At 39.9% G+C, this 15,951-nt stretch overlaps 1 protein-coding gene across 1 annotated transcript in view; it reads right to left on the bottom strand.

Moving 5' to 3' along the window:
• Positions 1-580: 580 nt before the first annotated feature.
• vwc2 (von Willebrand factor C domain containing 2) overlaps positions 581-15,951 on the bottom strand; it is a 28,537-nt gene continuing 13,166 nt past the window's right edge. The window contains exon 4 of the mRNA XM_034152518.1: positions 581-1,453. Within this exon, the coding sequence (XP_034008409.1) occupies positions 1,302-1,453 (152 nt within the window). The 3' untranslated portion in view covers positions 581-1,301. The remainder of the gene's footprint in view (positions 1,454-15,951) is intronic.

Below are 15,951 nucleotides of genomic sequence, written 5' to 3' on the forward strand. Positions count from 1 at the left end.
GAAACATAACATCTGCATCCATTCATCACAGCCTGCCCTTCAGTGTTCATAACCTGGACTTAAATTATTAATCCTCATTTTGATGTGCTGCTGGTCGATGGACCCAACGGCTCTACCACATTCATCAAACTGAAGATGAAGACGAGTCTTGTGACCTTTCATTTTCCAAATTTCCGAAACAAATTGGGATCACTGACATTCGAAGGTCCAGTCTGGCTTTTATTAATGGAGTTGAAAACCTAAGGCAACTATTGAGAATCTGTATTCCAACCTCTGTGGGGATGCTTTTTGCTATTAAAAATGAAACCGCAGCAATGCTGAATAACTTAATATCCTCATGACAACTCATTAAATATTTACCTGAAGTGATCACACACAGTTCTCAAACCCTGGAGCTTGAAAGCCAAAACATGCTAACATCTAAAGAGTGCATTATTTTGTTCAGGTTTGTCACATTCGAAGGCTTCCTGTGATATTTGAAACACATCATTTGTGGAGGAAATTAAGTTGCTAGTTCCATCTCAGTATCATTTGAAGTCTGTATATGTAAAACACTGTCCTCACAGTTACCATGTTGACTCTGTGGAAAGTACAGAGTATACCATTTGAGTGATTACAGAGTGCAGAATGGCATTTATTTGAAACATGAACACACAGTACCAAGAAATACAAAAAAGCACTTTAAAATCAAAACACACATTTGAACATCCAAAAGAGATTAAATAAATCAGGAAACAGTCCAAGTCCTATTGAATTCCCTTGTTTTTTTCTCTGTTGTTGTTGTTGTTGTTGTTGTTGTTGAGTCTCCACTTCATCTTTCTCTACACAGCACATCTTTACCCATTCTTCTGAAATGGATCTAACAGTCTAGTCTGCACTTTGGTGGTAGGGGGACGGGTGTCAGGATTTGTCCCCACATGTCGAGAAGTTGAGGTTATTCCCTCAAAAGACAGCTGTGTGTATTCTATACATTCTGTTTTTATTGACCTCTGGTCCAATACATTGCTTAATAAAATACAGAGCCTATAAAAAATATTTGTTCACTAGTTCAGCATTAATGTATTTGAATATATTCATACATAATTTAATACATAGATAAATAGATATTCTGTGTGTGGATTATAAACTTTCATAAAAGCATTTTTTTTTTCTTCAGTAATACAGGAGTGACTATAAATGCTGAAATGCTGGAGGGCTGCTGTCCGACACTGGTGTCCGGTAGAGGAGGTGAAAGGCCGAGAGTTTACATGCGGATTGGCGCTGGTGTTGCGTGCCAAAGTACCCTCTGACTGTGCCAGTCTTTAGCTCCGCTGGCATTCGTTCTTACTGCAGGTGGCCTGACGCTCAATCTGCCATGTGCCCTCCTCGTATGTGCAGTAGCAGATTGTACACTCATCAATCTTCACCTCGCGCCCAGCCGGTATCACAGAAGTGTCTGCGTAGCAATTTGGGCCTGTGGAAAGGCACAAAAAAAAGCAAAATTCAGCAAAATTGAAATGAACATAATTATTTTGTTCAAAATTATATATATATATATATATATATAAATATATATTTTCTCATACTGCCTGTGCTGCAGCACCTCTTTTCACCCTCTGTCTGAAACCAGAGCCCAGTCTGCTCTGATTGGTTAGCTGGCCGGCTCTGTTGTGATTGGTCAACCACTTACGGATGTTCCGCCCCTTAGCCTATCACGTACAATGTGTTGGAACACTAGCCAATAGTAACGCAACTGTTACGGAAGTTAACAAATCAGTCCAATGGAGAAGTTTCAGGCAGGAAACTTTGAGATTTTAGCCTTTGCAGACCATTTACATGCACCTATAACGCAATACAAGAGGGAATACCCCTTAAAGTGCACCTATCATGCTATTTTTAGGCATATATTATGGGTCTCAGATATATAAAAATATATAAAAACATGTCTATGATGTGTTTTTCTCAAAATACAAACAGATCATGCATTTTAGACATCCATCATATCCCTCTATTCCAGCCCTGTTAGAGAAACACGGATTTTGGGAGATAAAGTTACATTCTGCTGTGATAAAACACCATCCTGTTTAAACCACGTCAAGGATTATTTCTGAAACAGTATGGAACTCAAATTATTTTTCTCTTGCGGGTTTATCACAAGGTGAGTTCTTTTTTTATTTCCTGCTTTTTAAACACATGTGCTCTCCAGTACAGGTTAGCTCTGAGTGTTAGCGATGCTTGCTAATGTATAGAAATACCATATTACGTCCAAAACACGTCAGGCATTGTTTCTGATAGCAACTCTCTGTGGGTCCACCATCCGAAATTACGTAATATCAGCAGCAAATCTGTATCCGCTCGTTGTGCCCCCGTTTTTAAAAGATGTGGGTACGGAGGAAAGAGAAAGGGTTTTATTTTCTGCCGCTGCGTGAGTTCACACACATATTTATGTATAAAATCACAAAGTGCATTTTGCATGATAAGTCCCCTTTAAAGCGTAATAGGGCATCTTTAAATTGCATGATTGTCTTTGCTTCTGTGATTTAAGAACTGTGCTCTGGTCAAACTAAGTTAACAGACACTTGATGATAAGTCTGTTCATTTTTTATTGTTCAATTTCTGACCAGATAAATAATCCGTCTATTGGTGTTCGAGTCTTTTTAAAGAAAAAGGTTGAGGTCACACTCGCCTGTGATATTTTTCTGCTAGTAGACCTACCAAGGACACCATGTGCAATGTGGGAAAAAAAGGGTTTAACGACTGATCACACAATACAAAGTCACACTCCTTTGTGCTGCTCCAAGGATCCCAATCAGTTGGAAATTCAATGAATTCACAGTCACCCTTGTCCGTTCAGGTGCAGGTGAAATATAAAATACAACAAAGTGTATGATAAAATGTCAGTTCAATGATTGGAGGCAGCTAGTTAGTTGAGATAAAGGACAATATATAACATCTGAAAGAAGAGAGAGCAAATGATTGCTGTTACAAATGAAAAATGTACTTCATAAACAATAAAAGACACCCTATAGCCCAATTATTCTCTCAGGTTCTTTGTTTTGCACATGTCCTATTGAGCAATGCTGGGAACGTATCCAAGTCCTGAGTGTCCTTTTCTCCCCGGCTCAATAAAACATCCTCTTAACATGACACATTAAGGAGACCTTCCTAACTGTTTTATGTTTTCAGCAATGTTTTTTTACCCTGGGTCAATATGTTGAAATCACCCACCTACAGCTTATGACCTACAGATATTTTTACTCCTACGCCCTCAAATTTCTATGAGAACATCTCCACAGTAACTGAATGGTTTTTTATCCATTCGAACTGAATTTGAAGTTTCCATCTCCGAACATACTTTTGCAATTTGAACTGTAAAGACAGCTATTACCAATCTACAGGAATGAGTACGCTGGGAAAATAGAAATGACCCCCTTATGGGAAGTAATATTGGCTGATGTCAGCACTGGGGATTGCTGTGTAAAAGTGGCATTACTGATAAAGAGTGTTTCAGGCTAATTAAAGGTAGCAGGGGACACAAGCTAACGTTAAAAGGATTAGAGCCCTAGCTGTTGACTTGTGCAGGCTAGAATTACCTTATCTTTATTAGCCTTTTAGCTTTTAACAGCCAAGCAGCCATCTCCGGGTCTGAAAAGTGAAGCCAAGGCGGAAGTGCCTTAAACCTGCACTATAATTGTATAGAAGTCGACGAAAAAATTACCCTACTTCTTCTTTGATTTATTACTCAGTAAACATTTCCCTGGGTTTATGGTCTCTTGCACTTCTCTTCTTCAATACAGCATGATGTTCACTTAGTAAATGATGGTCCCATTTAGAGTCAAATAGACAATGAAGAAGCATATGCTCTGGTGCATAGCTACTTTTTGATTGACAGATCTCTACCTCATGGTGAATTCTAGTTAGGATGTTGTCCATATTTTCGTCAAAGAACCTTAACCTTTTATGTGTGTTTTGACTTAATGAAGGTTGTTTGCAACATTTTGATCCCCTAAAAGTGTTTTGTTAAGCATTTGGCTGTATATTTTAAGTCATCACATGATTCCTTCCAATATTCTTTCAGACCTTCTGTTAGCTAGCTAGCTAACCTAGTCATTTGCATGTGTTTTGTGACATTTGCATAATTTCTGATCTGCAGCGTTTCTCCTAATGGAAATGTTTTGGGACATTGTAGTGTGTTGGCATCTGTTTGCCACCATAGTACTTAATCTGAAGTATGAAAACGCTCTGAGAAAAGAATGACATTAATTGGTAGCACCCTACACTTAGTAATATGAGCGTATGTACTGTAAGAGGATGTGAGCAGATCAACCCAGCCATAAAGGCTATTTCAGATGTTCACAAAGACTGATAAAAGAAAACCCTCTATGTGAAAATACATATACAGGCCATGAGGCCAATAAGACACAAGCTAGTTTGAAAGTTGGACAGGAATTCAGTAATTGTTTTTCTGCAACTTTTAGACACCATGTCTGTTGCAGTGACCACATTCCCATATGGAGTTCAGCGCCAAAGTCATCCTGTGTTTTTATTTTAAGTTTAATGACATCCCAGCAAACTTGAGTGCAGGCATTCAAAGAAAAGAATGAACACAAGAGACCAAATGTGCTGCCCTTCATTTTTATTTCTCTCAGTGGAAAATTGGCTCTCACGTCTGAGTTGATTGTTTCCTAAAATAGTTTTATAAAAGGCAAAGAAAAATACGCAACCATCAACATTTGTTGAAAGACTTCTGTTGGTGACAGTGGCCGTTACTGACAGGATCTCATTCAGAATGAAACTAATGCTGATCACATTTAACGTATGACTTCCACAGGAGTCGAATCACGTGCCCGTCTGCGTTCAATTAACCCCTTGACTGCCTCACAGTTTTCTGATGTTTTAATGCTTCTCCGATCTGTAAATTAGAGATGAACTGTGCTTTTAGTGCTGATGAGCTTATCTCCATGTTTGACTCGACATGTACCCTAATACTGGATTCTGTTGCTCCTTTTACGCTTAGACGCACCAAAGTTCTCTCAGAGCCGTGGCTCAATGACTGTACTCGTGCTCTCAGAAACGCTTGCAGGCGTGCAGAGCGAAAATGGAAAAAGGATAAACTCCATGTCTCCCTAGAAATCCTTCGTGCTTGCCTTTCCGACTACCAGACGGCAGTCAAAGCAGCCAAAATAGAGCACATTTCTCTGTTAATCTCCAAAAACAGCCATAAACCTCAGGTTCTTTTTAATGTCCTCAACTCGATCATTAATCCCTGTGATGTTTCTCCAATTGTGCCATTGACTACTCTGTGATACATTCTTTTTTTAATTGTATCGAAAAAGTATCTGCTCTGAGGCTAGCCCACACTAGTGCTACCCCAGATTCTGCTCCTTTTCAGTGCCCTGCTGTCCTCGACCACTTTGAGCCTGTATCCCTCTCTTCTCTCTCGGATGTAGTCATGCACCTGCGGCCGACAAACTGCACCTCAGACAGCATTCCCTCTCGCCTTCTCAGAGATGTTTTCGATTCAGTTGGAGCAAGTGTTTTATTACTTTTAAACACCTCTCTTAGCTCAGGATGTGTCCCAGCTGCCTTCAAACATGCCGTGGTCAAGCCACTACTTAAAAAGAAAAATCTCGACCCTTCCATTCTCGCAAATTTTAGGCCCATCTCCCAGCTACCTTTTTTATCTAAAGCCCTGGAGCGGCTAGTCTACGCCCAGCTGCAGTCTTTCTTAACCACGCATGGCATTCATGAAAAGTTTCAGTCTGGCTTCAAACCCATGCACAGTACTGAAACAGCCCTTTTAAGAGTTTTTAATGATCTGCTCCTCGCCGCCGACTCAGGTAGCCCAGCTGCCATGGTGCTGTTAGACCTGACAGCTGCCTTCGACACTGTGGACCATAGCATCCTGTTGTCGCGGCTCGAACAGTCCGCAGGCATCACAGGCTCTGCCCTTGCATGGTTCAGGTCTTACCTGACTGACCGTAGCTTCTTAGTGCAGTTGGGTACCTTCTCCTCTGCTAAAGCCCCTCTTACCTGTGGGGTTCCCCAAGGCTCGATTCTGGGCCCCATCCTTTTTCTACTGTACATACTGCCCCTAGGTTCAATTCTCACAAAGCACAACATCCCCTTCCATTGTTACGCTGATGATGTACAGATCTATCTGCCTCTCAATTCAAATGTCAACTCACTACAGCAGCTGATGGACTGCTTAACAGAGATAAAATCCTGGCTGAGCCAAAATGTCCTCAACCTCAACGAGAGTAAGACCGAGGTCATCTTTTTTGGACCCCAACCTCTAGCCTCCCAGGTTGAAATTCTGGGCTCCCTCAATAAAAACATCCTCCCCTCTGTCATGAACCTTGGAGTGACCTTCAATAGCGCTTTTAAATTTGCAGGTCAGCAGCGTAGTCAAAACCTGCTTTTTTTAAATAAGACTATTGGCCAAAACCAAGTCGTTTTTATCTTTTAATGACGTAGAAAGGGTTATTAACGCCTTTGTTAGCTCGAGACTGGATTACTGCAACGCTCTGTACGTGGGTATGGACCAGGCCTCAATTAGACGCCTGCAGCTAGTCCAGAACGCAGCTGCACGTCTTCTCACTGGCCATAAAAAGCGTGACCACATCACCCCAATTCTGGCCTCACTGCACTGGCTTCCAGTTCGGTTCAGAATAGATTTTAAACTCCTTTTATTTGTTTTTAAAGCACTAAATGGGCTGGCTCCGGCCTATATAGCAGAACTCCTCCAGCGCTACACCCCAGCCAGAGCTTTAAGGTTGGCTGACCAGCTGTTGCTGATAGTGCCCAAGACCAGGCTCAAAACCCGAGGGCACAGAGCCTTCGCAGCAGCTGGCCCTAGGCTTTGGAACACTCTGCCCCTCCATGTGAGGTCGGCCCAGACCCTAGGGGTTTTTAAATCGACACTAAAGACTCACTTCTTCTCTCTGGCCTTCTAGTCAGAGCGGAGCACGACTCTTCCCTGTGTGTGATTTTTATTTTTGCTGTTGTAATTTGTTGTCTTCTGTTTGCTATTGTAGTAAAGTGTTTTTATTGCATGTACAGCACTTTGGCTCGACCAAAAATCGTTTTAAAAATGTGTTATATAAATAAAACTTGATATGATTTGATTTTGATTTGACTATTTCACTGGGGTTCTTTTAAAGGTGGAATTTGCCGTTTCTGTCAAATTTACTCCAAACAAATCATCAATTGGCTTTGTTTGTCCTGTTATTGGCTATTACTTAAATCCTCTTCAGACCACTAAGTGAACGCTCATGCTTTATGTAAAGGAGCATTTTCTTTCAAGACTGAGATTCCATTAAGAAACTGATGCATCATGGGAATACGGTGATTATGCTGAATTCCTAAGGACCTGACATTCAACTGTCTTGTTCTGGGATTGAGACATTTAAAGTGGCTATCTTTAAGGTTTTAGTTCCTTTTTAATGTGGTGACATTTCGCTCTTGGCAACGGAAAATGTGGTTTAAAACTACAGGTCCCAGAATAATAGGTGGCAGAAAAAAAACCTTGTTAATTAAGAAGTCAGGCTATAATTGGCTTTTTCCATCTTTCTACAAGCCACCATCACATCTTATGCTGCACACTGCATGAGTCTGCAAAGAGTGAGAGTAGTTTGTTAAGAAGGTGTGCAGACTGCAGTTCTTCATCTAACAACTTCCTATGGCTGTTCCTGACTTTCCATTAGTCCCTGTAATATTTCAAACTGACCAGCAGCTGCTTAAAAAAAAACATTTATCACAGAGATTCTTTTAAAGCAGTTAGTGTCAAGCTCACTGATGAACACGTTTCCTACGAATACTTTTTTATAAAAGTCACCCTGCATTTGATATTTAAATGATTGTAATGTAAATCTGCAGAATTAGGATATGTTTGCATTAGAAGTAATTAAAAGAGCATTTTTGGGGGGAATTCCACTACAGATACCCATGTCCATAATACTTAAAATATAAAGATATTGCATTATAGGTGGGCCATTAGATCAATCACCATTATGTTGCCTGATTTCACGATTTAAAAAAAAAAATTCTTTAAGATGAGTAACAAACTAGGGGAGGGGAACATATATATATGTTATCAATATCATGATATGATAGGCTACTAGATATATTTTTAGATTGTATTTGGGTAAAGGCATAGGAGGTTTTGTTTATCACATATTCTCAATGTGAAAGCACAGATAGTCATTATAGAAAGTCTACCAATCAAAGCAATATGGCAGCAATATAAATATATAGAGGTATTTATTTTTTTTCCATATCGCCCAAAACTAATTCACAGAGTTGATTCCATTTTTTATGTGGCCATGAGAGTTATTATGTGTTGTATTTCATTCGACAGTCCTTAGATCTGCCACCCCACAAATAAAGCTGAAATCTTGCTGAAGGCAGCTTTCTTCATATGTAACTTCAAGGTTGGAATACACAGAGTGGGAATTGCGCATAAAAAACAAATTAAGCACTCTTACGCAGTGCTTTAATATAGTTCTGAAGTGCACCCCAAGGGAATCTTGGATCCCACTAATGGAAATGTTGATGTTGAAGGTAAGAAAGGAAGCCTGTAAGCATCCCGGAAAAATGAACTACAACCGGAGCCTGGTTTATTTTTACTTCTCTGTTCAGACAACATTGGGTGTACAAAGAAATCCACTTTCCAAGCCGACGATATTAAACATAAATGTCCCTATTGTACTATCACCTATAGCATTACCTTCTTTGATTCTAGGTGTGATGGGAAGACTTTAGTCCCGTGAAAGTGCCTCTGTCCTCAACCAGTGGGCGGAAAAAATAGCTCATAAATCATCCATTATCTCTCAAGCCACACTGCAAAATATAAACACTGCGGGAATTGCTTCCACAACATCAGGTATAGCATAACAATGGCTATTTCCCTTAGACTAACAAGGTCTTGAGCAACTCTGTTGTATAATTAAGATGCTGATAAATGGGGAGTCTTTCAGCTGCAGCCGCGGCATTTCATTGGACCGCAGCACCCAGAAGGAGCGTGCTGGCACATCAATCAATGGGAACAGTTTGCAGAGGCCTGTCAAAATGTCAACCCTAACACATTTATAAGTCTTCAGATGAACACGCACACACCCTATCTGAATAACAACTCATCCTGTGGCCCAGGCTGCTGTCGCTACGGATTCATCATCATTAGCGCCATTTAGAACACAGTGTCTCAAATAAAGGACGCATATGTCAAGGATATGCTAGCAGAGAAAAATGCGAGAAAACAACCATGCACTTTACAAAATAAATCAAAAGTGCTTCCTCCTGGAGCTGGGATTAAACCACAGCCTGACAGCCACTCATTCACAGCAGCATGACACTCATTTGTGTTAATTAATGCATAGATCCTGCGCCACTGAGCTTACTCATTGCAGTCAGCCTATTATTCTGCCGTTCATATAACACCCACCTTTTTGTCATGCTTCATTAATATAATATATCCTCGTCTCTCCATCACTCACTGCCTCTCACTCTCCGTGGCAGAAAGAGGTTTTTATAGGCACGTCAGGCTTCACAAGAGCTTTTCAGCACCAAGAGGCAGAGACAAATGGACTGTGCATGTGCATGAACAGTTGGACCCAAACTGTCACAACGGCGTGTTAGAAGTTGGCATCGGTAGCGTGTGAAACATGGCCATTAGCACCTGTGGCTTTTGGCTCCGTAGCAGGGCCAGATAATGGACGGGGAAACGAGGACACATCCCGATCCTCACAAACCCCTTCATTCTGAAATGTTTTTAAAGAAAACACTGCAGAGCTCCATTATAACGTAATGGAAAGAGAAGAATAGCAGAAATCACTCATCTTAATGCATTTCTTGAGTGCATTTGCATTATAAATGCAGGATAAAAATTACCTTGCTCTGTAAAGACAGGAAGTGGGAGAACTTTGCGCCGAGAGACAATGATTTAACAACAGCATGAATAAGTTCTTTCAGAGGGGCTGCGTGAAATGGGGATCGGACTTTTACATTTGAAGCGACTTGCATCAGAGCTTGTGGAAAGAGAGTTTTTAATGAAGTGCCACCTTATGTGAATGTTTGTTTGCATATGTTGTCTCCAGCTAAGGCGCACACTGATCTTCTTTGTGGCTGAACAACACAGCTGCACACAAGCAGAAAGACCGTCACGACCAATGTCCTTTACAGGGACGGAGACAAAAACCCTCCACAGCCATCACAGCAGTGTCCGGATTATACTTAAACCCGATAAACAGTATTTCAATGTTAAATCTAAGGCGTCAATGTAAAAGATTGATCTTTTCTTCATGTGTTGTTATTTTTCCATTTCTGTATTATGGAAAATGTATCTTTTATTCTGTAGAAAATCCCCCGGCTGGCAGACCCTGGCTGAAAATCCTAGCAGTTCTGTAACTGATAACACATAATGACTAACTATTACCTTTATTATAGCAACCTTTCTCTGTTATAATCATAACTCTGAAGTGCAGTCGTTAACATTAAAATATAACTGTCTGATGAACAATATTAATCCAAAGGTGAAAGTGAAAGAGAAATGCTAAATGTTCTACTCTTACATTTGAGTTTATCTGGAAAAGTATTATTATTACATTATTACATGTTACTTGTTAGACGCTTTTATCCAAAGCGACTTACATACTCAATACTGTGGACAATCCCCACAGGAGCAATTTGGGGTGAAGTGTCTTGCTAAAAGTACCATTTAGCTATATACCTGATTACATCATCTATACTGAATTCATTTATTTTCATCATAATGTTTGCTTTATGTTCATAATTGAAGAAGCAATAATGGTTAATTTACTATTTGATAATGCAATTGATTTGGTTCAGGGAGGTTTACACTCCAGCAACTGCAGGAATGTTTGTTAGGAGTTAACGTTTGCCAAACTCATTATGTATACCTCATCCTTCAAATTATTTCCCCTCATAAATTAAAATAATGCTGTTCATATAGGCAAACATTAGCAAGGACAAGCATTGTCCTAGAAAAAATTACATTTTTATTATTACATGTTCTCGTATGTCTCAAACTGAATATAAAGTGTTTTTGGCATGTGGCATAGCTATATTTAATATATGATAATATACTGTATCCAATTACAAAAGGCCATTTTAGGACCTATAGATAGATGAAAGAACTGTTAAGGGTAAACTTATTTTTAATTCAGGCACCCTTAACAGTTATGGTGTTATTTGTAGATGTTACAATACATTTGCAATAAAACAATACTGTTAGACTTTAAAAGCAGTGTATGGTCTAGCTGTTTTGGTACGGGGCTTATTTGTATTGTCTGCAAAGGCTAAAATCCCTGTGTTCCCTGCAGTTTCTCTCCCACACACATTCCCCCCTGCCTGAAACGCCTCCATTGGACTCCTTTGTTCACTTATGTAACCTTATGACATCACTACGTAACACTCACACTTCTATTGGCTAGCTCTGACTTATTGTACGTGATAGCTAAGGGGCTGGACATCTCTAAACGGTTAACAAATCAAACAGAGCAGGCCAGCTAACCAATCAGAGCAGACTGGGCTCTGGTTTCAGACAGAGGGTGAAAAGAGGTGTTGCAGCACAGGCAGTATGAGATCAATAAAGAGCTTTTTGAACATTAAAGCAAGGAGACATGTCACAGTCGGAACAAAATAGAAATAAAAACCTGAAAATGAGCGCAATAGGGCCCCTTTAAAGTCACTGGGCTAATTTCATTGGACAGACCAGGAAACCCTGAGTGTAAACTACAAATGTGAGATGTGTGAGCAGAAAGCTTGACAACAGTAGCAACAGTAACTAAGGGAAGCAGGGCTTAGCGAACAGTCATTTAGGAAGGAGAATTACATTTAGCATTTATCGACTAGCGCTGTTTGCTACAATATTCCTTTTTTGTGATGTGAGGAAGAGACGGACACAATTTCCAATCCATAGGCCTATAAACAACTCCCCTTTCACTTGTGTGTTGTTGTTTTTTTAAATGGATTCATTAAAATAAAAAAACCCTGCCACATCTTTAAAGGTGCTCTATGAATCATGCCTCTCTTAATATAAATTAGTCTCTATCCCTCTTGGCAACCAGGCTAGCATGTCTCGTGTTGCTCTATTTGAAGTGATTTTGGCTCGGGTTCAGGCTGTTTATCACATCCCCCCAGATTAGTGTTGACCCTAATGTCTGAGTCTTGAAGAGCACCGCTTGTTTCCTCATGCGTTGCCAAGGCGATCCCTCGCAAGAGCAAAGGACAAGAGGAAGGGAGCGCACGAGCAAGGTTCGGAGGAGAGAGGCTTCTCCTGCATTGATTTTTTTTCTTCTTTTTGCTCCAGAAGCATTCTTCAAAAACTGATGCTACAAGTTAATCAACACTTGGCTTAGAATTGACTACAAACACTTAGATATATATAATAAGAAATAGCACAACAAGCAGCATGTTTCCTTCCTCTGACTTTTATTGAAGAGGTGCTCTCAGATTAATCAATGTTTGTTAATTAAACTTCGCTGTGAGTGATAGACACAAACTTATGGAACTGTTTAATTGCAATGTGTCCCATTGCTTTTAGATAATGAGTAAAAAATGAAGAGATCCTGCCTCCATCACAGCTGTTCTTTGATATTCATGAACAACTGTCTGGGGTGGATGTTAGCGATACCTCTCACTTTCATCTTCCTCCCCTGGCTCTTCCCCGAGTGTCTCCTCATATACAGGCTGAATGACACATCTGAGACAGGGTGCTCTGCCATCGGCATTGATTTTGCATGCCTGAAAAGGCCGAGATAATACTCGTCCATATTTGATGATTTGATCAAACATTGAAACATTTCATTGTGATGTATATCAATATGGAGGGAAATGGTAAACAGGAGAGTGGCTGGGAATTGAGGGTAAAAAAGGACCTTGAATGAGAAATAGAATTTGACTAATTTCCTCTTTATTAAACTCCATCTTCCACCTTACTTCAATTTCCTCTCATTTTCTGTGCTTTCTACATGTTTTATGCTCCTCAACATCGTGTTCTTCCTTTTTCCAGTGTCCTTACTCATTTGAATGAATTCATTATTTCCCATTAATGAGCTCAGCTTTGATGTGACACTTCAGGTGCATCAGGGTTCCTGGGAGGTCTTAACATCTGTCCATGTTTCAAACAACATCTGCACACAAGACAAACAACACCACCTGAGCGAAGAACTCTCAGACGACCTCCAGTAACCTTATTTAACACCGTCAGTATTTCATCACGCAGGTACTACTGAGGCGCTGTCTCGTATCGAGCGCTGTATGATCAACGGGGACGAGAAGGGGGATGACAATCATCGAGCCTCATCATTTAAATCAGGGCGTCTGTAATACCTAGCAAGGAAGTGTCATGAATAAAAGACAAAGTGAAATCCGATGTGTGATCGTTTTGATATTGATACGAGCTGAAGGAAGATCACTAGGTTAGAGTGATGTCTCATTTACTTCTGTATAATGTATCATCCAATTATTTAATGTGCGGTTCATTTTTTTAACACGTTGTTTATTATGTTTACTTTAAGGTGTCAAGTCTAGCGTGAAATTAACTGCCATAGCATGTGACAATTAAGTGCTCCAAGCGACATGTTTTCGATGGATTATACCCGCACAGAGACCTCCATTAAATCCTGTGGAAGGTGACCAGCAGTGAGCTGAGTTTGACACTTACTAAGATGTTTGGCGATTGCGGAGAGTGTATACACTTCCTGTTTACAAGCTAAAAATCAAACCAACCCTTGTTTATCAAATCAGAGCCAGAAATACTCCGTGTCCAATAAGAGGCTGTTAAACACACACTGCTTAACGAGTCTGTGTAATTAACAGCTCTGATAATCAAAGCTAACCCGAAAATATGAAAACACCAGCAGGAGGCCTGGATACGAGAAAGGAAGTCTTAATGATTGGCACCAACCATAAAAATATGTTTATTTTTAACCTGCAAATCTCACCTACTGCTGCTTTAAAAACGCTGTAGCCTGAATGCTGAGTAGATGAGGCGTACATGCCAAAGGCTATTTCCGCATCTTCATAAATACCACTGTGTTCCTGCAGATTACTCTTAAAGAGTGTGTGAGCGAGCTGACATGGTGATGTAGGTACAGGATTCTAATTTTAGCAAAGTGTCATACAGGTGCATGGGCGATGTATAATAATACTATTAAAGGTGTTTTCATTGAGTAGCAAAGTTGGATAGGCTATTCTGTGCTCGATATTATTTTTGGCAAAAAAAAGAAGAAGAAAGAACATTTTCAGATAATTATTTTCACTGCATGGATCGACTTGGATATCTTTAAAAAATGTGTTCACTGTGAGCATTCAAAGGTTTTGGACAGATACACGATTTGTAAATTGGGAATGAAAATACAGATTCATTTATTTGAAGTGACATTCATAAATCAAATCAAATCATTTTGAACTTTGTAAATAAAGAAAATACAAAAAAACATTTCACTCTTGGTACCAGGTCCTTTATTCTATTTCGTTTTGTACTGTAGTGCAGTGTAGGACTGACTCTCAGCTGATCAACAGAGCAACGCCTCATGAAACTGAATCAACATTATCTTGAACACCTGCTGGAACTGTTCTTCCGCCAATCACATCGACTTCTGGATTTGTCTTGTGTATTGCCTAGTCTAGGTAATGTAGTCAGTTGTTTTGCAGACTGATATTTCTTTTAATCTGGGTCAAGAATATACAAATGTGGTATTGCTAAGCCTTCAGTTGCTGTGGACAATAGTTTAGCTATTTAAAAATGGCGGGTGTCTGCAAGATGAACCGTTGCGCAGCATTTTCTATTCACTTCTACCAATCAGGGGTTTGTAGTGTTTTATAATTCAACCGCCTAGTAACAGCTATGCTTGGTTCGATTGGTTTGATTGGTTCAGAATTTTTGCAAATGGAAAACCAATAAAAATGCGAGTTGAGAAGATGTTTACTGTGGAAATAAGACTATTTTAAGTGACTGACAGTTTGCCTGTTCTGATATGACAATGTCCTGGTTGAAAAACAATACAGAAGAGGAACAACTGTGATACAGATATCTCTTTTATTTATGCAAAAATCAAAGGTAAAACCTGTCTACCAAAACAACTTGAGGGAGAAGTTAACTGCAACTCCCAAAGTGCATGTGTGCAAGAAACGTTCCATCTGGAGCTTAAATGCATTTACTTTTGAGTTCAGTGGCCATATAATTTGAATTATTTCAGCAACTACAGTGCCATGTTTTGTTAGTACATTTAACAACAAAGCCTCTAACTGGTTATTTCTACGCAGCAAAAGGGAACAAGGCTCATGGGTATTGTAGTATTTAGAGCAATCCGCCTCAACAAACTGAGTATTAGAATCAAAGATGTAATAATTCCGACTGAGGGCTATAAAATAAAGATACAGTTCAATCCAGTAGACAATATTTCTAGCTCCAAGGAGAGAATTAAAAAAAGACGGGTCTCTACATGGATTTATTCATGCACAGCACGTTCAGGCTGTTTCAAAGCCATGGTCGAGGACATTCTTACAGCAGTCAGATAAAGGATCATGGACATACTATACTAACATTTTAACGAAATATCCGCTCTGCCCATGCACTCTCTCTGCTGGGGGAGATGAAGAGAGGACCGGCAGGTTAACAAGGGGCATACATTTCGCTAATAAGGCAGATGAAATCCCCCCCTCACATTGCCTTCTGGTTAAATCACTCCTGAGACTCCTGTGTTGAGGAACATTGAGGATATATTTGAAAAGAAACACTGAAATCTACAGTAGGTGTTACAATACTTTCAGATCCACCTCACAACTGAATGAAACACTATCTGCATGGTTTTAAAGCCCACATATTTCACTCCTACAGTTTATAGTGCAGGTTCAGTAAGCTCCTCCAGAGCCACAAAACAAATTATACAACAGGTTCACAGGCTGAGTAATACTCCTAGTGATGAGTAAACTGGTCTCAATGTGTAA

The sequence above is a fragment of the Trematomus bernacchii genome, unplaced genomic scaffold (assembly GCF_902827165.1).
Source record: "Trematomus bernacchii unplaced genomic scaffold, fTreBer1.1, whole genome shotgun sequence".
NCBI classification, from domain to species: Eukaryota; Metazoa; Chordata; class Actinopteri; order Perciformes; family Nototheniidae; genus Trematomus; species Trematomus bernacchii.